The 22994-nt window shown below is 43.4% G+C and overlaps 2 protein-coding genes across 2 annotated transcripts; both read right to left on the bottom strand.

Annotated features, from left to right (window-relative positions):
* Positions 1–6104: 6104 nt before the first annotated feature.
* On the bottom strand, positions 6105–11266 carry LOC123412540 (zealexin A1 synthase-like). Its single transcript, XM_045105487.1, has 2 exons — positions 10270–11266; positions 6105–7099 (listed from the first exon to the last, which is right to left on the bottom strand). The coding sequence occupies exons 1-2, from the start codon at positions 11179–11181 to the stop codon at positions 6467–6469; spliced, it is 1545 nt and encodes a 514-aa protein (XP_044961422.1). The 5' UTR covers positions 11182–11266; the 3' UTR covers positions 6105–6466.
* Positions 11267–13691: 2425 nt separating this feature from the next.
* On the bottom strand, positions 13692–22457 carry LOC123410193 (endoplasmic reticulum metallopeptidase 1-like). Its single transcript, XM_045103091.1, has 14 exons — positions 22398–22457; positions 21823–22158; positions 21088–21326; positions 20304–20460; positions 20130–20207; positions 19790–19861; positions 19281–19400; positions 18016–18180; positions 16698–17223; positions 16465–16621; positions 16185–16294; positions 15581–15693; positions 14245–14608; positions 13692–14151 (listed from the first exon to the last, which is right to left on the bottom strand). The coding sequence occupies exons 2-14, from the start codon at positions 22129–22131 to the stop codon at positions 13832–13834; spliced, it is 2730 nt and encodes a 909-aa protein (XP_044959026.1). The 5' UTR covers positions 22132–22158; positions 22398–22457; the 3' UTR covers positions 13692–13831.
* Between the last annotated feature and the right edge of the window lie 537 nt (positions 22458–22994).

Below are 22994 nucleotides of genomic sequence, written 5' to 3'. Positions count from 1 at the left end.
CGCCTCCCTCGCCGTCGTCGCCGCCTCCCTCGCCGCCGTCGTCGCCGCCGTCGCCCTCCTGCCCTCCTGGTAAGCCCCCTTACCCTCTCCAGCCCGCCCCGGTAAGCCCCCTCCCCATCCCGCTCCGGTAAGCCCACCGCCCTCCAGACGCCGCTGCCCCCCTCCCCTCCCGCTCTAGGCACCCGGCTGATGTCATTTTGATTTTAGGGCCATCGATCGGTTCAAGATGTCATCTTGAGATGGCGTTAATAAGAAAATCAAGATATGTTTGTTGAAGATCTTTTGATGGGCTAACTAGAAAAAATAAATCATGTTTGTAAATTTCATGTAAGTAGGCACATTAGGTTTGAAATAGACAACCAATGGTTTCAAACAACTTATTTAAACTTTGGAGAGGAAAAAAAGGCGCATACGTATTTCACCAACCTAAAAATATCATCCTTTTGTTGGTGTTAATGCATAAAACAGTAGTGAGTTACTCACTTTTGCTTGCTAATTAGTTGTGCTAAGTTTTGCCGGAATGTCTGAGTAGCCTAGCTATGTTTATATATAGAGATGTTCAATTCTTTCGATATAGTGTCACGATTGTTGTTTATACATTTACCACATTAAAACAGAAAATGTTTGACAATGAATATTGGGAGTGTGAAAATTGCGGCGACTGTCGGGGTATGTGCACACGCCTCACCTGCGAGACGATAGGTTCTTCGGCATGAAGCGTGACGAGAATGGAGATATGTTCCTCCCTTGCCATGCAAGAAGATATGTGTTGGAGAGGCTCGGTTTCGAAAACCATGAGAGAATTGAGACGAGGAGTGCTAACCTGGGGACTATACATGGTCACACATTTGTTATCAAAGTATTTAATTCAGTTTTTAAACAGAATTTGGGTGCCCAAAGTGGGAAGATCTTTGCAAGGCATATGGATTTCAGGAGGGTATGGAAATAACCTTGGATCTTCGTCCCGAAGATAATATGCCAGGCAAAATCGACATTTGGGTGGTTGTCGATGATATGCTTCCTGTTTTACCTCCATGTGAGTTTCTCAACCATATTTGTCAAGTAATTTGCATTTATATTCATTCATATACTAAATTTGTTAAATTATAATTTACAACTTATTTCGTTTCTTCGAGTGAATTACGGAAATTAATTGACACGACACACACTACACGTATGTATCACATCTAACTTGGGAGGAGAAGGATGTTCTTCTCCACTTTCTTGTTGCTGGTATTCTGGTTTCTAGGGATACCTTCCCGTATAATTTTGGAATTAGCCAAAATTATACATTTTACATGCCACTAGTGCATAGGTTGAGGCCGGATGACATTCGCCGAAATATCTTGGTAAGATTTCATAATTAAGTACGCTCTACTATTGCATAAATGGTGTTGATTACATTGCTAACTAGGTTATTATTATGTTCTTCAACAGAAACTGCCACATGATGTAGTGCCTCTGTTGATGCACCCAGAAGGTCAAATGAAAATTAGAAGCCCGCTGAGGGCTGAGTTGATGCTCCATACTCGAGTAACCTCAAATCAAGATAAAAAAGGCTCCAAATTGAAGCATCGAGAGAAATAAAGAAGGTTCGGAAACCACAAGTTGGAGACGGTTGGATCTCTGTGCTTCATCATGGATACATATGTGTTATTCTGTTTTATGACATTATACCTAAGAGCGAGGACTAGTTCTTATGAGAGACAAATTAGTCTAGTTTATATTATTACTTGACATTATGGATTAGGATGTATGCATATGATGACTATTATGATGTTTCTCTGTTTTACTTTATGTGTATCATATGATAACTTGGTTTATGATTAAGATGATGATGAGTTGTTAGATGATCGATTAGAATACTATTGCCATTCGACGAAAATGATATGAAATGATATAGTGTAAAAAAATGCATATATGTGCATGTAACTCGTGTCTACATTTTGTAAATATGTTCGACAAAGCACGACAGATGAGATGGTGTAATATATTCGCGACGATGTGCAATATATATGTAATAAATAATTAGGAAAATAGGGGGCAACAAAATAGCCCATCCAATTTAGTGCAAAACCCTAAACCCAAAAGTTGCTTAAAAAACAGCGAAAAAATAGTCCCCGTTCGTAATACGAAGCGGGACTAATACCCCTCCCCCCTCACTCCCAGCCTCGTCACGTGGAAGGCCATTAGCCTCGGTTTGGGACCGAACCGGGGCCAGCATTAGTCCCGGTTCGTGAACCGGGACTAATGGTCCAAACGAACCGGGACTATATGCCCTTTTTCTACTATTGTTATTTAAGCTACAGTAAACAAAGGAAAACATCACCATGCTCCATGCCACACTTTGGCTCTCTTTGTTGAACGTTGTTATTTACAGTTTGTAACTCAGAGAAGCTAGTTTGTCAGGTGATGTTGCCAACTCATTTGGGTCATCAATGGTTTTGTGCCGACATATGAAAAGCCAGATCATATGTGCATATGGATACGGAATGGGAACTAAAGTCCCCACCTGATAACAGTGCACCCTGTTTTTTAAATGAAAGACTTTATTAAATTATTAATAAAGCCACCAATCGCCACAAATAGATAACGCAACACGACCCAACAAACCGCTCAATGAACGAAGCATTTCCTTCGTCTTAAGATAAATGTCTTAAGTTTAATATAACTTTATACTAGAACTAATATAAAGTTAAGATAGTTATTTTGAAACGAAGGGGTACGATAAAAGAGTACAACCAGCCACACACGGCAACAAAACAAGACTAAGGAGGAAGACACCACCGTTGCCTGAACGTGAGAGTTCAGAAGCTCCACAACCGCCTTGTCACCCTTTTTAGTCAGAGATTTTCACTGCTGAAAAAGAATGAATATATGAAAAATGCAGTCAACAACCTTGTTGATGAAGAGGTGTTCAATGGAAAATTTGCTCCTGGTCGTCCAGAGAGTCCAGCACATACGAGAAAAAAAAACCAAAATACTCTCTTAAGCCGACCAACAAGGGGTGCATGTCGAGGGGTCTAAGCTCGCCAAAGCTAGACGAGGCCCAAGCGACACCCGGCCATTCCCGAAGGCAACTCCAGAAGAGCCTAGTCAGAGGACATCTAAAAATAATGTGATCCGAGTTTTTCAACAGGCCACAGACACAACTCAGAGCCTGATTGTTTCCTTTTCTTGATCTGGTCGGTAGCGGGCAAATGACCCCGCAAGGCCTGCCACACATAGACGATCTCGATTCCTATAGCGACGGTATCCTTTTTAGACCGACGATAGCATTTTTATATTACTGATTGAGCGGTTTACTTTTTTTTATTTAAGAAATATCGATCAAGCACCTGTGCTTGATGGCCTCGACTCAGGCCCAACTCCAGCTGAATCAATCCCAATTTCAACGAGTATGATTTTTTTTTGAAAAATACTACTAGTTCTATATACAAAATTTGAGGTCCCCAAAATTGTGGGCCTTGTGCAGGTGGCACATTTTGCATCATTATTGGCCTCACCCTGATTCTTCTCTTCCCTCTATCGTCGTACATTTTTTTCTTCGATCGATGCCTCCTCGCTCTCGTGACCCGAACCACCTTGTGCTGAGCACACGCGCGCCAGTCAGTCATGAAGTAGGCGCGAACATACACGTCGGCGACAGCCTTCTGGCGGCCCGTCCGTGGTTGCGGTGCAGCAGAGCACACGCGCGCCAGTCAGCCATGAAGTAGGCGCGAACATACACGTCGGCGACAGCCTTCTGGCAGCCCGTCCGTGGTTGCGGTGTAGCAGAGCACACGCGCGACAGTCAGCCATGAAGTAGGTGCGAACATACACGTCGTCGACAGCCTTCTGGCGGCCCGTCCGTGGTTGCGGTGCAGCAGAGCACACGCGCGCCAGTCAGCCATGAAGTAGGCGCGAACATACACGTCGGCGACAGCCTTCTGGCAGCCCGTCCGTGGTTGCGGTGCAGCAGAGCACACGCGCGACAGTCAGCCATGAAGTAGGCGCGAACATACACGTCGTCGACAGCCTTCTGGCGGCCCGTCCGTGGTTGCGGTGCAGCAGAGCACACGCGCGCCAGTCAGCCATGAAGTAGGCGCGAACATACACGTCGTCGACAGCCTTCTGGCGGCCCGTCCGTGGTTGCGGTGCAGCAGAGCACACGCGCGCCAGTCAGCCATGAAGTAGGCGCGAACATACACGTCGGCGACAGCCTTCTGGCGGCCCGTCCGTGGTTGCGGTGCAGCAGAGCACACGCGCGCCAGTCAGGCATGAAGTAGGCGCGAACATACACGTCGGCGACAGCCTTCTGGCGGCCCGTCCGTGGTTGCGGTGCAGCAGAGCACACGCGCGCCAGTCAGGCATGAAGAAGGCGCGAACATACACGTCGGCGACAGCCTTCTGGCGGCCCGTCCGTGGTTGCGGTGCAGCAGAGCATACGCGCGCCAGTCAGCCATGAAGTAGGCGCGAACATACACGTCGGCGACAGCCTTCTGGCGGCCCGTCCGTGGTTGCGGTGCAGCAGAGCACACGCGCGCCAGTCAGCCATGAAGTAGGCGCGAACATACACGTCGGCGACAGCCTTCTGGCGGCCCGTCCGTGGTTGCGGTGCAGCAGAGCACACGCGCGCCAGTCAGGCATGAAGAAGGCGCGAACATACACGTCGGCGACAGCCTTCTGGCGGCCCGTCCGTGGTTGCGGTGCAGCAGAGCACACGCGCGCCAGTCAGCCATGAAGTAGGCGCGAACATACACGTCGGCGACAGCCTTCTGGCGGCCCGTCCGTGGTTGCGGTGCAGCAGAGCACACGCGCGCCAGTCAGCCATGAAGTAGGCGCGAACATACACGTCGGCGACAGCCTTCTGGCGGCCCGTCCGTGGTTGCGGTGCAGCAGAGCACACGCGCGCCAGTCAGCCATGAAGTAGGCGCGAACATACACGTCGGCGACAGCCTTCTGGCGGCCCGTCCGTGGTTGCGGTGCAGCAGAGCACATATGCGTCAGTCAGCCATGAAGTAGGCGCGAACATACACGTCGGCGACAGCCTTCTGGCGGCCCGTCCGTGGTTGCGGTGCAGCAGAGCACATGCGCGTCAGTCAGCCATGAAGTAGGCGCGAACATACACGTCGGCGACAGCCTTCTGGCGGCCCGTCCGTGGTTGCGGTGCAGGAGAGCACACGCGCGCCAGTCAGCCATGAAGAAGGCGCGAACAAACACGTCGGCGACAGCCTTCTGGCGGCCCGTCCGTGGTTGCGGTGCAGCAGAGCACACGCGCGCCAGTCAGCCATGAAGTAGGCGCGAACATACACGTCGGCGACAGCCTTCTGGCGGCCCGTCCGTGGTTGCGGTGCAGCAGAGCACATGCGCGCCAGTCAGCCATGAAGTAGGCGCGAACATACACGTCGGCGACAGCCTTCTGGCGGCCCGTCCGTGGTTGCGGTGCAGCAGAGCACAGGCGCGTCAGTCAGCCATGAAGTAGGCGCGAACATACACGTCGGCGACAGCCTTCTGGCGGCCCGTCCGTGGTTGCGGTGCAGCAGAGCACACGCGCGCCAGTCAGGCATGAAGTAGGCGCGAACATACACGTCGGCGACAGCCTTCTGGCGGCCCGTCCGTGGTTGCGGTGCAGCAGAGCACACGCGCGCCAGTCAGGCATGAAGTAGGCGCGAACATACACGTCGGCGACAGCCTTCTGGCGGCCCGTCCGTGGTTGCGGTGCAGCAGAGCACACGCGCGCCAGTCAGCCATGAAGTAGGCGCGAACATACACGTCGGCGACAGCCTTCAGGCGGCCCGTCCGTGGTTGCGGTGCAGCAGAGCACATGCACGCCAGTCAGCCATGAAGTAGGCGCGAACATACACGTCGGCGACAGCCTTCTGGCGGCCCGTCCGTGTGGTATGGTATCGGGTGGGACAGCGTGAGCGGTAGCATCGGTGCATGAGCATGACCAGGCAGTGCGTGAGGTTGGGTATGGCCCAGAATTGATCGATTAGTTTGTGGCCATATGCGACGATGATAATGCAAACACACCGGAGTGGACGCCATAAAAGTATAAGAATTTTTGCTTGTAAATTGCGATAAACACATATGTTTATGACCACCTACTGAAATCAAGCAAGTTTTAAAGGCAAATCGCATATACTTAACTAATATTCCCTTCGTTCCAAAATAAATATCATAAATTTAGTTTGATATTAGATCATCGATACTTATTTTAGAACGAAGGAGGGAGTAGTATAATAATACAATTATGTCCTATACGATCATGTAGTACAATGCAATATCTTCTAACCTGCACTATTTATACAAACAGTGGTATATAGTACCATAATAGTTTGTAGATGCAATACCATAATGTTTGCTTGCATAAAGTTACAACGATGCACCCCGATCCCGATAGTGACATCATTGACATGTGCTGAAAGCCTGAAAGTGCGTGTATGTAAACATGCATTGCAACCTCAACATGCAGGCTCCTCTATCACTTCGACGCCGTAACATTGGACCACACGTGTGGAATAGCTCTCAGTTTCAGGTCATACTTTTTGCTTACTGCAAACCCAAATTTCTCTGACATGTCAAACGAAGCATGGTTAGCACCATTAGGGAGCATCCAATCGAAGTGATACAAAAGGTTTGCCAGTGCCATCTCAGTGATTGCCAAGCTAAACTGAATCCCCGGGCATTGCCGTCTCCCAGCCCCAAATGGAATGAACTCAAAGTATGTTCCTTTGTAATTCACATTGTTCTTCTCGAATCTCTCTGGCATGAACTCTTCAGGATTGATCCAATATCTAGGATCCCGAGAAATTGCGAAAATATTGATATAAACATTAGTACCTTTAGGGATATCATAACCCATAACTGAACAATCCTCTCTGGCCATGCGTGGAATCAGAGGACCAGGCGGATGCAACCTAAGGGCCTCCTTGATGATCATCCGCATATATTGGAGTTCGCCAAGGTCACCATTAGTAATGACAGATCGGCCTTCACCCAACACCTCTCGTACTTCATGTTGTGCTTTAGCCATAATATTAGGGTTGTGCATAAGCTCTGACATGACCCATGCCAAATTGGTCCCCGTGGTCTCTGTAGCCCCTGCAAACATATTCTGCAAACGGAAATAATGAAAAATGCAATGTTAAACCGTTGATGCATGCACATATTATGTCTTCTCTTTGTGTATATATAGAGGACAAATGTATTCTATAACCGGCCGTAAAATATTACTATCTTCGTCCAGAATTACCTATCGCTTAAATTAAAGTATCTAACACTACAGAAGAGTATAAAATATTATTCTACAACCAGATCGGCCTACATAGAAGCCGATATTTAATTTGTGAATCTAAAAAAAATAAAGGGCAGCATGAAAAAAAGGCCATAGAAAAAGAAAAGAAAAACTCCACCGCTTCTTCCTCAATCCTTTAGGCTTTCAATCCTCCATCGTCTCCCCGGACCCCTGGCCGACCAGGGCACCACCTCCTCCCCCCCGCCTCAGTGGCGTGCCCTCATGTCCCGTCTCCTTCCCTTGGAGTGACAACATCGCCTAGGGCGTGTGCGGGGGAGTTCATTGAACGTTGTTACTGAGGAGTTCCACACACGGACGTCCACGAGGTTGAAGCTGTTGTCTCTATCGATTGGCAACCCTCATCGCCCCACCCCTGGCACCCTTGCACCCAGCGACCTTCAACGCTAGGTCGAGTGCCTCCCTCCCTCCTGGTGGTACAGTTTCGAGCGAGGGTGCGTTGCCCAACTCCCGCCTCGTGTGTGCAGATTTATGAAATTGCTAGCAATCTAGCCGATATATGGCGAGTCTGCTAATATTGCTCTTAGTTTCTGGATGGAGTGGCTGCCCGCCTTGTCTGCACACTAGTATGTACTTCGAATGTTCTTAAATAAAAGTCTTTTTAAAGATTTTAATAGAGACCACATACAGAATAAAATGATTGAATCTATAATCTAACATATGAAATACATACATCTGTATGTAGTCAGTAATATAGAATATCTAAAAAGACTTATGTTTACAAACGGAGTGAGTAGTATTTATTTCTTTTGCTGTGTTATTTTTCGTGATTCCTCCATTTTTATGTATCCGTATTAGTATTGTGGTTTTCATGCTATTTTTTTTGATAAATTTTGTTATTACCCTTTCTTTTCACGTTCCTTTTTTATTTGTCCTCACTTGCTGGTTGACTCATTATTTATATGTTTTTATTATCTTCATGCAGCCAATACAGTTTTTTCCCCTGAGATACACAATCACTTATTGTAAAAACTGAGATCCATCGACACTAGCGTTCAGGACATATTTTTATATAAGAAGCCCACCCGTAACGAGGCATCAAAAATTCGCTCCGGACGGGATTTAGAGGGCGTTTGTTTGCAGGGACTTATTGGTTTAGTGACTTAAAAAAGTCCCTATAAGTCCCACCTAAACCAAACACAAGGGACTTATTGGGACTTATTGTGGTGATTTGGGACTTATCTAATAAGACTCTCACGGAGGAGCTTATTAGGACTTATCACGGGCCGGACCTACCCCGTCTCGCTCCAGGCTCGTTCCCCGCACGCCGCCCCGCCTCTCGGTCCAATCGCCGCCGCCGCCCCGCCTCTCGCCCCGTCGCCGCCCCGCCTCTCGCCACGTCGCCGCCACGCCTCTCGCCCCGTCGCCGCCACGCCTCTCGCCCCGTCGCCGCCCCGCCTCTCACTCCAATCGCCGCCCCGTCGCCGCCCCGCCTCGGTTCGTTCTGCCTCGGTTCGCCGCCCCGACGCCGCCCCGCCTCGGTTCGTTCTGCCTCGGTTCGTTGCAGCGGTGCCTCCAATCGCCGGAAAGGCCCTCTCCTGAGCCTCGTTGCAGCGGTGCTTATCCTTTGTGCCGTACGCGTTGGCTGATGACGATCCATGTGAACAAGTGTATTATTAGGTGTAACATGGACTTATAAGCCCCTGTAAACAAACATGTAGGGACTCGGAACTTATAAGTCCGTGTAAACAAACAGGTAGGGACTTATGACTTATAAGTTGGGACTTAAAAAAGTCCTAGGATTTATGAAATAAACAGGGCCTTAAACCCTGGACGCAGGGTACACCATTGTGTCCCCTTGGCAATTGGCACTAGGCTGCTGCCTAGTTCTCACAAGCACTTTTTGTGAAAGCTATGCCTGAATATTTATTGTGAGATACATGAACATCTCTTTTTGAAGTGCGTGAACATTCTAAAGCCGTGGTGTGTTAACCAAGCATATCTGATGAGGTACATAATACATTTTTGACAAACAACTTTGTGCCGGGTCAACTCAACTAGCTTCATGCTGGTAATTTACACCACCAACTCAAGCTTGCCCGCCAAGTCAAATAATTCATGAAACCGATAGTGGGTATCCCGTCGTACCTTGGCGACAGTGGCGGAGCCAGACCCAAAAGCCGAAATCATGGACTGTTTGCTGCTGATGGGTCAACTACATGTCAAATCCAAAGAGAAAGCTTGTAAGGAAGGATCGGCCATGACCAGTATATTTGCATGACCATTCAACTGCCTGATTCCTTTCTGTATCACGGCCGATTATTTGGTTTACGCGACCCTCCGCCACAACTTGGCAACAACATAGCGCCTGTTTGGGCTACTTCACTTTTTAAAATTCAGCTTTTTTATAAAAAAACATAACTCAAACGAGATAGCTTCATGACACACCGCTTTGTAAAAAAATTAATAGAATCAGGGACAGAACTTCATGTTTTTTGTGAAGCTTTCTAAAATGTGCTTCAAGAAAACAAAAAAGCTAAAGTTAGAAAGAAATTATCCACAACTGCCATCAGTAAATGAATACCCCTTGTTTCTCCAACTCATCCAATCAGATGTATCATTTGCATCATTTTTTTTATTCTTAGAGTTGGAGTTAGATAAAAGCCAAACTCTGTCTAAAAAAGTTACAACTTATGTATAAAACTGTTTCAAAGTAAATTTGATAGAACGAAACTGAATTTTATAAAGTAGATCAGTCCCAAACAAGACCATAGTTTCCCTTTCTAGAGGCTCTTCATTTTAGGATAACCTTGTCGTTGTCTAGGAATTATGAGTTGATTGATGTTGATTATTGTTGTTGCATACTTCTGGTTGTTGAGAACTTTGGAGGAAGGTAAGGCGCTCTTAAATTTTCATAATAGTTTGGTCATGTATCATCTTCAATATCTTGACTAGATCCTGACAGCGTATTTGTGCTTGCATGTATCATCTTCATATTCAAACAAATACTTGAGGCTGAGGGAAATACTCACAAACAAGACGGCCCCCATTGTCTCCGTGGTGAGAGGAAATTCCAAAGAGTCCTCCTGCTGGAGCCTGAGCAGCACGTCCAACAGGTCCTCATTCCCTGGAATGGAACCGCCCGTGGCAGAAGCATGCGCGGCCTTGCGATTTTCGACGACCTCAGCAATGATGCGATGGATGAGGCCATGGCATCTCCTCATGTGGCGCTCGCCATTGCTCAGCCACCGTACCAACCTCGACGACGGGAACATGTCGACCAGGCAGAAGCCGCTCATTAGCTTGAACACCTTGTCCATCTCCCGGAGGAACTCGCGCTGACGTGCGAACTTGCCGCCGAAAACCGCCCTGGTCACGATGTCGTTGCTGAGCGCCATCACCTTCTCGCTGACGTTGATGGTGGCGCCGGCGGAGGCGGCGGCCACGATGTCGCGGAGGAGGCCGCCCACCTCCTCAGCCCTGATGCCCTCCATGCGACTCACCTGCGCGGAGCCGAGGAGGTGTACAATGCAGATCTTGCGCATCTGCCGCCAGTGGTCGCCATATGGGGCGAACACCATGTCCTTGCCGCCGGAGCTGGCGATGTGCAGCGTCACGCCGCGCGGCCGGTCCGCGAACACAGGGTCGTTGGTCTTCATGACCAGCGCCGCGGCCTCGGCGCTGGACACCACCACGGTGGAGACTTGGCCTAGCCTAAGGAGCATCAGCGGCCCGTGCCGGCGAGACAGCTGCATGAGCGTGCGATGCGGGAGGACGCTGGCGACGTGGTGAAGGCTGCCGATGATCGGGAGAGTCCATGGCCCGGGAGGCAGCCGCTTCTTCCTGAGGCCGGCCTCGTCAACGGAGAGCTTGATGAACCAAAAGGCCAGCACCGTGGTCGTTGAGATGGCTATGAAACACAAGCTTATGAACCACTCATCCATGGACACTGCTGAAGGTAGCTTACCTTACCGGGAATTGGCCACTGGCTTGCTTCTTTCAAGCTTTTAGGTGGCACGTGAAGTGAAGGGTACTAGCAGCCCACGTGATGGCGACCAAGATAGATAGACAAGGACGACGGTGGCAAACCTTATCTCCTCGTTGAGCTGTCCCCGCCACGCTTTCATACTCCGCCAGGACTCACGTTTGCTCAGCGACAACAGCGTCATCCTCCGTGTTGGGACTCACGTTTCACCCACGTGTTTGCATACGAAAGTTGTTGAGAGACGATTGTTAAACCAAGTTTATGTAAGCTGATATAATTAAGTTTATGTAAGCTGATATAATTAAGTTTATGTAAGCTGATTAGGACTTACGGCCGTCTATAATACGGGTTTCAGAAAACTTAACGAGAATAAAAGATGAGTCATATGTTAATAAAATATTACTTCTTCCGTTTCAGTTTATAAGTCCTTTTACAAAAGTCAAATAATCTTAAAACACTTAGACGCGGTGTATTAACTTTTACCTTCTTTCTTTTTTCTTTTTTTGACACGAATAAAAAAATCAACCCATAAAAGACCCGTGATGTGTATGTTTTTAATGAATTGAGACTAACTAGTATGACATGCAGTGGTCAATTCATTACATGCAATGGTTCTAGTTAGCAAATTTACATTAGTTTCTCTCGTTTTCCTCTCCGTCTTAGCCACGGCCTACGGAAATGCTCATCATTGGTACCTAAATAGAGAAGCGAGTTCCATTAGAAGATTTACCATGGGCACATCACAACTGATATTTAGAAGCAGTGACGGGCATAAACATCCTGAACCAAGTGGATCTTGTATTAATCTGGCCTAATGGTGAAATGCCAAAAAAAAGCGAGGGAATCTTTGGTGGAAGAGGAGACGGTAGTAGTGTGTGTTTGCCGTATGGTAAGACCGGTCAACTGACAATACCAACTAAGTAGTAAAATTCGAGCAGCCTATTTATTTTTCAACAGAGAATGGTTTCATTAACATAAAATAAGGCATGAAGGAGATACAAACACAACGAGTCCACATTAGGATTCTGCATAGCTACAATGCATACGACCAACACCACACACACACAGAAATAAACATGTCGGCAAATAACAAAGTCATACAAAAGCAAAGCTATTGCCAAGCAAGGAAAAAAACGAAGCGATCAAAAGAGAGATCCACACACTACATCAACGATTTCTTCACACCATAAAGACAATGAGGTTGTTCAACAACAATAATGCCTTTAGAAAGGAGAAGACACTCAAGCGCAGTCCTCACTGGATCCATCACCAAAGGCCCGATTCTAGGTTTTAACCCTGAAGAAAAACTCCGAGCATATCTGAGCAATGCTTAAACAAGGTAACAATGCAAAACCATTGCCATAACCAAGTATAATCATCACGGGTCAGACCTAAGATTTTTACCTCGGAACTCGATACCAGGTAGTTGAGAAGCACCACCAAATCAAAGTTAATTTATTTTTGCCACCATTTTTCCCAGATCACCATAGCTACATGTGTTGGGCCAGACATCCCTCCGCCGCTGATGCACAATCATACCATCTGCGTTAAGTCAAGGTCCATAGGTTGCATCTCATGGCACTTTCGTTGATTGAATCCTATGCATCGCCACAACCCTTCGTACCGCCAGCCTTTAGCGACCACTGTCGGCGTGGCGTTGTCATGGGAAGGACCCATGCTCCGTTGTTCACTACAAATGAAGGTGTTGATCTTTGCCGATTTGTTTACGGAGGCAGGTGGTCATGACCTCTTGCTCTGCACGGATCTAGATGATCCAACCTGATTCACTTTCGGGACGAGCCTACGTCACATGGCTGATGGCTGCACCATGCATGGAGGTGGAGTCGGGTAGGTTCGACACCATTGCGAGATACGGTCAACTGTCGGGGCCCTCCTAGGCGCTCAACGCTGTAGGCCCGATGCCAGACACCAAGTCAACACCACAATAGAGGCGGATCCAACGTGTGCGGTCTAGATTGGCGAGGTGGAAGCCAACCATAGGAGATGGGGAGGCGAGGGAAGAGGATGGGAAGGGGAGCCGTCGCCGCCGTTAGCACTGATGGCCTCCCCCAATGACGGCGGTAGGGTTGGAGCGGCGATGGAGAGCTTTCTAGGTGGTAGTGGGGTGGCTTCCAGCGTCACCCCAGATACAAACTGATGTCTCCCATTAAACGAAAACCGTGTAGAGTGTTGGCGTGGTTCTGAGTTGTGGTGATAACGAATACTGTACTTCAAAACATCATCATCATCAATGTACTAAAGTGTAGTAGTGCTCTACCTAGTCTTCCACCCTAGGAAGTGTTGGTTACTCGACTCAACTTTGTGTCAAGCGCATCTGAACTCACATGTGTGTGTGTATGTGTTTGCATGACCTGGAAAACCCCTAGTATGGAATAATCACTTTAGTATCTCTACACGTACCATGAACAAATTGACATTTTTCTGAAGTTTGGATTGGAATAGTCAATAGCAAATGGACAATGCAGAATGTCTCAAATATATCCCTGCATTCAATTTTCCATAGTCTTTATTACAACCAGTACTCGACCTGAAGTTTTATTTGTGACATCAAACAACTAAAACTTGGGGGATCGAACAATGTATTTTGCCTAAATATCAATAGGAAGAGCAGTCAAGAAAGCCAGTGTGTAGGGAGACGTGGACTTGCCAAAAGGTGTACACCAACCAGGAAGCTTCTCAAGAACCATCGCAACCATTGGTGTAACTCTATTCACATCCGTTCTTAGTTTCACCAAGGGAGAAAGGTCTTCTGATTTAGCTTCTTCTGCAGATGCATGTGTTGCATTACTTGACCAGAAAAGGGTTAACTTGAATTTTGTTGGTGAGCTCTTGCCACCTGCAAAGCGGACTGTATGCCATCCATCGACCTTGCTCTTACCACCCAGCTCAACCAAGTTATTTGAATCCACTGAGTAAAATAAGATATGGAAAGGTTAATAAGATGGCAAATAATAACTACCTAGTCCACCTAAATTTATCAATCTGTTTAATTGTAGCTCACCATGAACAGTGAAGTCGCTAATTTCCTGTTTATTGATTGCCAACGACCAACGAGTAGATGACTTAGTATCAACTGACACTACTGTTCTACGTGCATCATCAGTAGCAGAATCACTTTCAACATGGAGCACAGGAACTTCTGGTTGGCTCCACCCAATATTGCTCTGTTTGTAACTCCTACAGCCATACATCATGGTAAATGTCGCAAAATCAATTGTCATATTCCTTCCGCAAGAAAATTCTTCCCCTGTAAGGTCCGTCAATTCCTGTGTCAACTTTCCAGGTGTGTGCGAAAACAAGGATACATAGGATAATGGTTCCGTGCTTCCATCATTCATTCTCGTAGTATCAACAACATGCACAACCTGAGGAAGAAGTGAAACAATTATCGTCTAATACGTATCATTTCTAGTAGGAGCTTCTTAATGCAAATAATAGGAAACATTCTCACAATTCGAGGCAAACAAGTTAGGCACAAGATACATCAGAAGGCCAGTGAATCATGTTACTTGCACTATTCTAGAAATGACTTGCAAATATAAGTTGTTATGTTGAATATGAAAATTTAAATACCTACAATTTTGAGATAATTTAGTTTGTTTCATGATTTCTTCCTATTATGCCCTTAATCAATAATTGGCATTTCTAAGTACATAATTGATACTAGAAGGTAATGGCAATGTAATATAATCAATTTGTTTGTGGGAATGTTTGAGTGACATGAAAGACATTTCTTACACCCCCTTAATTCTAAACTACAACAACTTATATTTCGATCGGAAGGGGTAAGCATTTACTTCCAATTCTTTCTTTTAAGAAACTAGCTACCTACTAGAAATAACTTATATTTCGATATTTGTTGAGTGCATTCTTTGTTTATATCTGCAAAAGAGTGTTGAATTGTCCAAAAAATATCAGGTTACAGACATAAAAAATGACGAAAAATTATGGAAAGCATATGAAAACATAAGAAGAGTCAAAATAGTTAACCACTGACCCAAAATATTAGGATAGCACATGTCTAGATAAATTCATACTCCCTCTGTTCCAGGAAAAAGTGGTGTTTCATGTATTAACACGATCATCAAATTATAACTTTGACCACTAGTTTCTATTGCAATATATTTATAACGACCAATAAAATTATAAGTATTTTGATTTTAAAGTACTTCTTGAGACACATTTATGCATACGATTTTGAAGCTCTCAATCTGGATATTAAAAACAATATAAGTGGTGCAAGTTTTCATCGTTTGACTTTAGACATCCAAAACATCACTTTATTGTGTAACGGAGGGAGTACTAACACAACTGAACAGTGTTACAGCAGTGCTTACATTTACAGTACGGGAAATATCCTCTGTGAATGCTGGAACAATGCCACCTGATACCAGTACAATGGAAAGACCAAAGACTGCACATAATACAGTAAGAAGTGCTCTTTTCGCATCTACAGAAAACATATATCAGATATCAACTTATTTGGGATGTGTAATGTGTCAAAAAGAAGGCAGATGTATGTACATATTGGAGAAATATAAAAATTGGATGTAACGATAGATGTACAACAATGTTACACGGCAAGATTCAGAGCGTTCTTTTGACCATAAAAAACATAGTCGTAACAAACCTATGATCATTCCTGTGATTAGCTTGGCTATATGAAGCTACTTGGCATTTTTTGGTTTTTTAGTTGTTTCTTAGTCTGGGTTCGTGGTCACCTTTGGTGGCGTGTAGATTTAATTAGCACCATTTTGGAAGTATTTTGATCCAGAATAACAAAGTATCTCGATACATGTCTGAATGGCAAAATGGTCATGACAACACACGTTGGTATTGCATAATGCAAAATCAAATTTTATGTATGAATAAGATAACAGAAACTGATAAATCATTTACAGAAGCAAAATGTGATGCTATATAAAGCATGATATGATTTACCTGAAATATGGACATATGAAAGAAGATACACCAACATAAAGGACACGACTATTGCGATGACAACAGCAACGCCTACATTTCCAAGCCAGCCTGGTAGTCCACCGGGGTTCCTGCTCATATAAGTGCAAATAAGGTTGAAATTAGTTCGATTAACTTAGGTTAATTGGCAAAATACTCTTTAGTAATAGCATTTAAGTTATACGCTTAATCATGTCCTAACGGACATAGCAAAGGAGGAAAATGAGAACAAGTTTCAACGTTGCAGACTCTAGATATTTACCTATCTGCACGTACAATAGTGCCAATCATCACATCAACCATGCGAATAACCAAACCAGCAGATGACACAACTGGCAAAGCTAAAGCCAGGACCAATGTAACAACCTTAAGATGTTTAGATGACCTTAGAGGAGATAGTTTTGCTTCCATAAGGCCATCTGCAACGAGACAACAACCATCAATACTCAAGATGAATATCAACATATTAAATCTCAGATAGTGACCCCAACTTACATGCAAAGGCAGGCGAAACAAGCCAGATGAGTGCTATATAGGATGCTCCGACCTCCAAATAGGTTCCGAGTATCAAAACTATGAGCCATTGGAGAAAACCAGATTTGAAAATCCACCTCTCAGCTTCTAGACCAACAATATAATCCATCTTATTACCAGTTAGACCAGGCTTTGTTCTTGAATACACGTGTTTAATTTGCTTCTTGAGGAGAATAAATCCAATGTGTTGGCCAATGAATGCCCCAAGTAATGCAGGTGAACCAAATAAGCCAATAACTAACCATGGATTTGCAACAAATGAGATAGGAAAGGGACAAATATGTGGCAGGGCAAATGCAACCACAACTGGTAAGAAGATCGAAAATATCAACGTCAAAATAATGCTCAAACATGATATTCCGAAGGACACAAGCGTAGAGCATCTGCCCATAAGCAGTAATGTTCCCAATATTAGAAGTGATTGGAATATTATTGAGTTGTGAAACATGGTTGCTAGTCGTTGTGGATAGACCACCATGTACTTTCCCTGCAAAAGTAATAACATACAAGTGAGAAGGTGAAACAAAGTAATATTCAGTTGAATATTAAAAATCATGCTAACTAAATCATCAGGCGAACAAATATGTTGTCTATTTTGCCAGATCCCACCAACACATCTGAACACCTACTTCAAACCTAATTCTGATATTTAGTTTGAGTCATGGTATGACATAGTCACACATAACCATGGTGCTTCGATAATCATGAAGTCAAAAGGAGGTTAGGAATGGGGGGATGCCAGGCAAAAATAATAGATGACTCTATTCCATTGCTCTAAACAGACAAAATCAAAGAACCATGTCATTCCTCCAAGTAATATATGATGTAAATATAGTGTTATTTCTGTTAAGACCAAATATGAAGCATTTATTTTCTATTCTTTGCTCTAGTTATACCCATGCTCCTATTTTATCTTGCCATCCAGTGAAATTATCTTTGCAGGAATATCACAATTCACAAAGACTTTGCTCCAAAGAATGCATATTAGTTTCACAACAAATTTATGATAATCAATAATTTACAAATCATTTGTTGGTCTTACTGTTTCCTAGATTATTACATGACTTCACAATTCTAAATTATAAAGTTTTGTGGAATTTTATGGTCCTTCATTATGTGAAAAATTAGCATATGAAGACATATAGTAGTGATAAAAAATATCCCACGGGGACTTATTAAAATTGAAATATATACGTGTGCTTGCTTAACTTAAGGAAAAGCCGGATATTGCATGGTATAATCGTAATATTTGATAACAAAAATGTTCTAGTCGTTATACCAGAATGTCAAAGAAGATAGCTTTCTTCTGCTCTATGCTCTCTTGCTTTGCCTGGTGTGCATCTTCCATAAATTTTTGTGATGAAGCAGCATGTACTAGGAAGGCAAGCATATTTTCTCCATTATGCTGAAGGGATCCAGGTTTCAAATGCTCCATTTTGTCATTCTACATAAAAGACAACAATAAAATCTCATGAGTAAGGAACAAAAAATGCTTGGCACCAAAATAAATAGATTGAAGCTGCCACCACATATTCTTTTGACCTTCAATTAAACTCCCAATATCAACGGAAGTTGTATTTACGTCTACAACTATCACCTCATTGTAATTTCTATTGGAAAGACATAATAAATTTGCAATCACATGGCAGTGAAATTATTTTAATCAATTCACAGTAGGGAACAAATGCATGTATATATAGTACATTTTGGAATTAGAGATCACACATTCATGCTCCACGAGGAGCCGTGAACAATCAGGTGGATCCTCAAGTAGTGAAGTTCAGATGTGTTGTGTTCACCTTGTAACCTATTTATATCAAATAGATACTTTTGGTTCGGAGTACATGTATACTCGCTATATTCCTTTTTGTTTGGAAAGGTTGATATGAATGCCAACACCATAGATTAATCTCAAGGTCCATAATCTCTAGATCGAACATGAAAGTAACCAGTAGATTCTTCCACTGAGTGGCTGATACAAATATATTTGTTATTTATATTAATAACAAATACGGTTCCTGAATTTGAATGGGCTGAGGGTCTGGAACATTTTTTTTTCAGAAATTTTGCTTTATATATGTACGTAGCAATCAAATCTGTTTATAGAAAAAATAGAATATATAAGGTAAATCTTTGTCATTACTATCTAATAAAGTACTAACCTGACATGACCTAGCTTAGTTATTTTTCTTTTTCATTTTGTTTATTTTGCTCTGTTTCTGTGCATCAGTTTCCTTTTGTTGGCCGTTGGCCAAGCTGTACTTTGTGCCTTCTTGGCATCCTCTTCTTAATACACAGACACATATTTTTATGTGTGCTTAAGGAAAGAAATATGTACTAAGTTGCTTAAACTGTAACGAATCTAGAAAAGTGTTCCACATGAAAAGGTTGTGCATAATCGATATGTTTCCGACAGAGCATCATTACGAGAAAACAACTAAAAAAAATCAAAATAGTACCCAAAACAGAGCAAAGTAACTTCTACAACCTAATGCACAATAGATGGAATTGTGTATACATAAATATAAAGTCATGAAAGCAAACCTTTGTGTGATACACGGATGTCATATCTGTATATGCAAAATCAAGGCCAGGAAGACCAGCAACCTCAAGATATATTTGGAAATCTGTAGCAGAATTTATTGCTCCAGAATTGAAAATATCCTGTAATTACAAATTTGGGTTATATAGTATGTTCAAGCTATAAAGACACACTAAAATTGAACGACAGTGGATAAAAATCATTCCATTTTTCTCTGAGCTGATTGCAGAGTTCTTCGAAACATGACAAAATTGCCATTGTTATTTGCTATAATCCAATGTTCGATGCTACAAACCACAATATAGTTTTACTTTTTACCCAATATTTTAGAACAGGAAGATCACTCAAACTTCTACGGCTAGATCTGCATTTGACAGGGTAAATGAACCTCTATGGAAAGTGCAAGCTGTTCTTTCTAAGACAACAAACTTGAGAATCAATTAGAAATGTTCAAACTATTCTTTCTAAGGTTTAGAATTCAAATCCTACGCCAATATGTTCTTCCTTTTACCTGTATAGCTATCTGAGCAGAAGGGTATTTCGCAACAGCGGCAAAGCTCTCCAAAGCCCATTGGTGAGTACCCTGTTGTGTGAACAAAAATAGTAAGCTATGCTGAAAAGGTTCAGAACTAATGCTTTGATAAATGATAACAACTTGAACAGTCCACATCAATTGAAGATACGAAGAAAAAAATCTGATGCATTAGCACCAAGTAACTCATGGTTTGTGTAAAATGTTTAGAAACCTTATTTACTAGCATTAGACATAATCTAAAATAAGAAAAAGCTACATGATTGTTACAATTATAAATGCAAGCATAATTTGTGTGAAAACAAGATGTGAGCCCAACCTGAAAAAGTGTGGATTTCCCACCGATACCCATAGCTTCCAAATCAATAGCAAAACGTACCGAGTTTCTCCAGTGGTGCTGCACAAATATTAGTAAATTACATTATGGAGCATAATGACAATGACCTATGTAACAGCTCGACATGATATATGTGTGACCTATGAAAATAGCGACCTGAGTTATAAAACTATGGGCCCCGACAAGACCCTCTTCTTCCCCTGAGTTGAATAGAAATAGGACACCACTCTTAAACCCATGAGCCCACTGACTCACTCCCCGTGCAAGCTCTAGCATGACTCCTACACATGAACTGCAATCTCCAGCACCTCCCCTGAAAAAGAATAGAAATTAGATTCATTTTTCTCTAAAAAAATTACAATGCGGTAGCGAAAAAATATTAAAATTGTTACAATAGTTGGTCTGCCACAATACATGTATTTGCAATAAATAAGCATTAGTTTGTCGCTAAATTACATCCTAATAACATTAGATATACACTTGAACAGTCTGAATACCTGTCTGAATTACTTGTAAAAATCATCAACAATAGAATTGTTCCTCCGAAACACGCCTTCAAAGCTATATTCTTGTTCAACATTCATGTGTTGTCAAGTTATCTTTAGAAAATTTGAGATCTCGATATATCCAGCTTATACTTAAAGAACAATGCACGACTGAGCCCATATATTTGTCTAATGTCATTTGTTTCGCATACATTTCCTTTACTTCACTCTCAACACTCACCCTTCCTCAGTTGAAGGCTCATAATGTCGTACCCAAGTCGGATTGTTGCATATTAGTACATTGTACAAAATTAATATATGATTAACCAAGTTTGTGTCAAAAAGCATGCGGAAACTCTTCATAATTGACGTTTTGATGATTAAGCATATAGTTTACATTACATAATGCAAAGCAGAAGCAAGCCTGCCTAGTAAGGGAGAAAACAGAGCCTTACGTTGTGAAAACTGTGTCAATATGAGAAGAGACAAGAATCAAATTTTCCTCAGCTTCCGGTAAATACTTTGGAACAAATCTGAGAATCACGTGCTTAAGGTCTGCATACAAGATTGTTTTTCCCTTGAAAAGGCCCCCGGTTAAACGATTTGCACCAATGTCTGTGTGGAATAGCTCCAATTGAACATCAACGTCCGGGTGAGCTGTCTTCTTTATTTTCTCTGCTTCTGCATATACATACTATTGCATGGAAATGTCAAGATGGATAGTGCAACTAAAAATAGATACAGTAGAGAAATTATAAGTCCCAACAAAAAATATCCCACGTCCTGATGGGAAAAAGGTAAAAGTTAAAGTTAAAGATAAGAGCAAGAAATAATTAGTTGGCTCCTCACTTTAACTTATATTTTTTCTCCACTTACTCCCTTTTCTAGTTCTTATGCCTAAACACTACAATTAGCATCAACAATTCAACAGATAACAGCTAGTTCCACCTTATTAATAGGAAAGTATATATCACGAGTTAATTGCAAAAAACAACCACATTTGAGGCTTCGTTTGCGAAAAAAATACCTAGTCCCTAATTATTTGCAAAATCACAGCGTATCAAGTAAACTTTTTGCGGAATATACCAATGCATAACAAAATTAATATAAATTTTATAATTGGTCCAAAGACTAAAATTGTAAGTAAAAACTTTTGAAAATGTGAAAGCAAGGTAGCTTGAAAGGACAACCTTCACAGCAAGATCAAGGGAATCTGAACCAACTGGATGAGGACCCAGGCCTGTCAAGTACTTCACATGCTCAAGGGCAGAAGCCTCTGAGAACCCCCGCTTACCAGCCTGCTCAGCATTAAGGGGCAAAGGAAGATTTGCAAACTGCATACGGTAAACTGACCAGGACCCGTGAAAGAAAACTATAAACAACCCCAGCAACAAATATGCGCTCCTCCTCTGGCTGACATTATCTTTATCAGAAACGACTGCCGCATCAACTTTAGGCTTCTTGTGGGTTGAGACAGAAGAAGCTCGCTCTCGAGGCATTCTGCGTGTTTAAATGTAGTGAAACGCCTGAAAAACGTGGACTGTTAAAAAAGAATTATGTTGGCAGTATCATAGCAAACGGTACATGGTAATACAAGTTCCATATAAAGAAATTATATTCGTTGCACACTGGAAAACAAGAGATATATACTCTACGAGGACGACGAGGAAGATTGTACATTGTCGAACGAATGAATTGAGTGGACCGGACTGATGGAAGAACAGAATTGTACTAGAACAACAAGCTAGTACTAGTGCTTCCTTACCGGCCGAAGTGTCCAGCAGAGCGGAGTTGCTGCGTCGGAGTCGGAGGATTTCCGTGAGGTGAAGTAGCCGCCGGCTGATGGAGATTATATATACGACGAGGAGACAAGGAGGTGATCGCACCCACAGAAAAAACGTGCCTGCCCGTGCTAGCCTAGTACACTACTGTAACTGTACTAGACAGACGATGCTGGTTGTTGGTTGCGTGAGGCATCTTTCTATTTGCAAGTCGACAGTAGACTGCTTCCATGTGATCCTCGGGGAAACAATGCTCGTACGTGCGTATCTCTCTCCGCGTTCCAAACAAACATCACGGGTACATCTCTCATGCATGCATGGGAGTCAAAAGGAGTTTCTATAGACATACCATTCCCTCTATGTCTAAACAATTGTAGTTAAAGATAACTAGATTAGTTTTCATCAACTATAGTTATTTAGGTACGGAGAAAATATTATTGTTTTGCACGAGCGAGGGGCTTAAGAGAAATTCTAGCAGACCCCGTATCCCGTCCCGATCCGAAAAATAACTGTCAAAATGCGGGCCGGGGCGGAAAAACCTGCCCGATCAGACCCCGCATTCCGCCCCGGCCCGCAAATAT

This window comes from Hordeum vulgare, chromosome 7H (genome assembly GCF_904849725.1).
Source record: "Hordeum vulgare subsp. vulgare chromosome 7H, MorexV3_pseudomolecules_assembly, whole genome shotgun sequence".
In the NCBI taxonomy this organism is placed as follows: Eukaryota; Viridiplantae; Streptophyta; class Magnoliopsida; order Poales; family Poaceae; genus Hordeum; species Hordeum vulgare.
This window is presented reverse-complemented; position numbering and strand designations above follow the sequence as displayed.

Excerpts from the sequence above, each read along its gene's own strand:
- LOC123412540 (XM_045105487.1), bottom strand. The coding sequence starts at position 11,181 with ATGGATGAGTGGTTCATAAGCTTGTGTTTCATAGCCATCTCAACGACC. Across the intron at positions 7,100-10,269 it reads CAATGGGGGCCGTCTTGTTT|AATATGTTTGCAGGGGCTAC; the intron begins GTGAGTATTTCC and ends TTCCGTTTGCAG.
- LOC123410193 (XM_045103091.1), bottom strand. The coding sequence starts at position 22,131 with ATGCCTCGAGAGCGAGCTTCTTCTGTCTCAACCCACAAGAAGCCTAAA. Across the intron at positions 19,401-19,789 it reads CTGCTCAGATAGCTATACAG|GATATTTTCAATTCTGGAGC; the intron begins GTAAAAGGAAGA and ends TTGTAATTACAG. Across the intron at positions 16,295-16,464 it reads ACTATTGTACGTGCAGATAG|GAACCCCGGTGGACTACCAG; the intron begins GTAAATATCTAG and ends TTATATGAGCAG.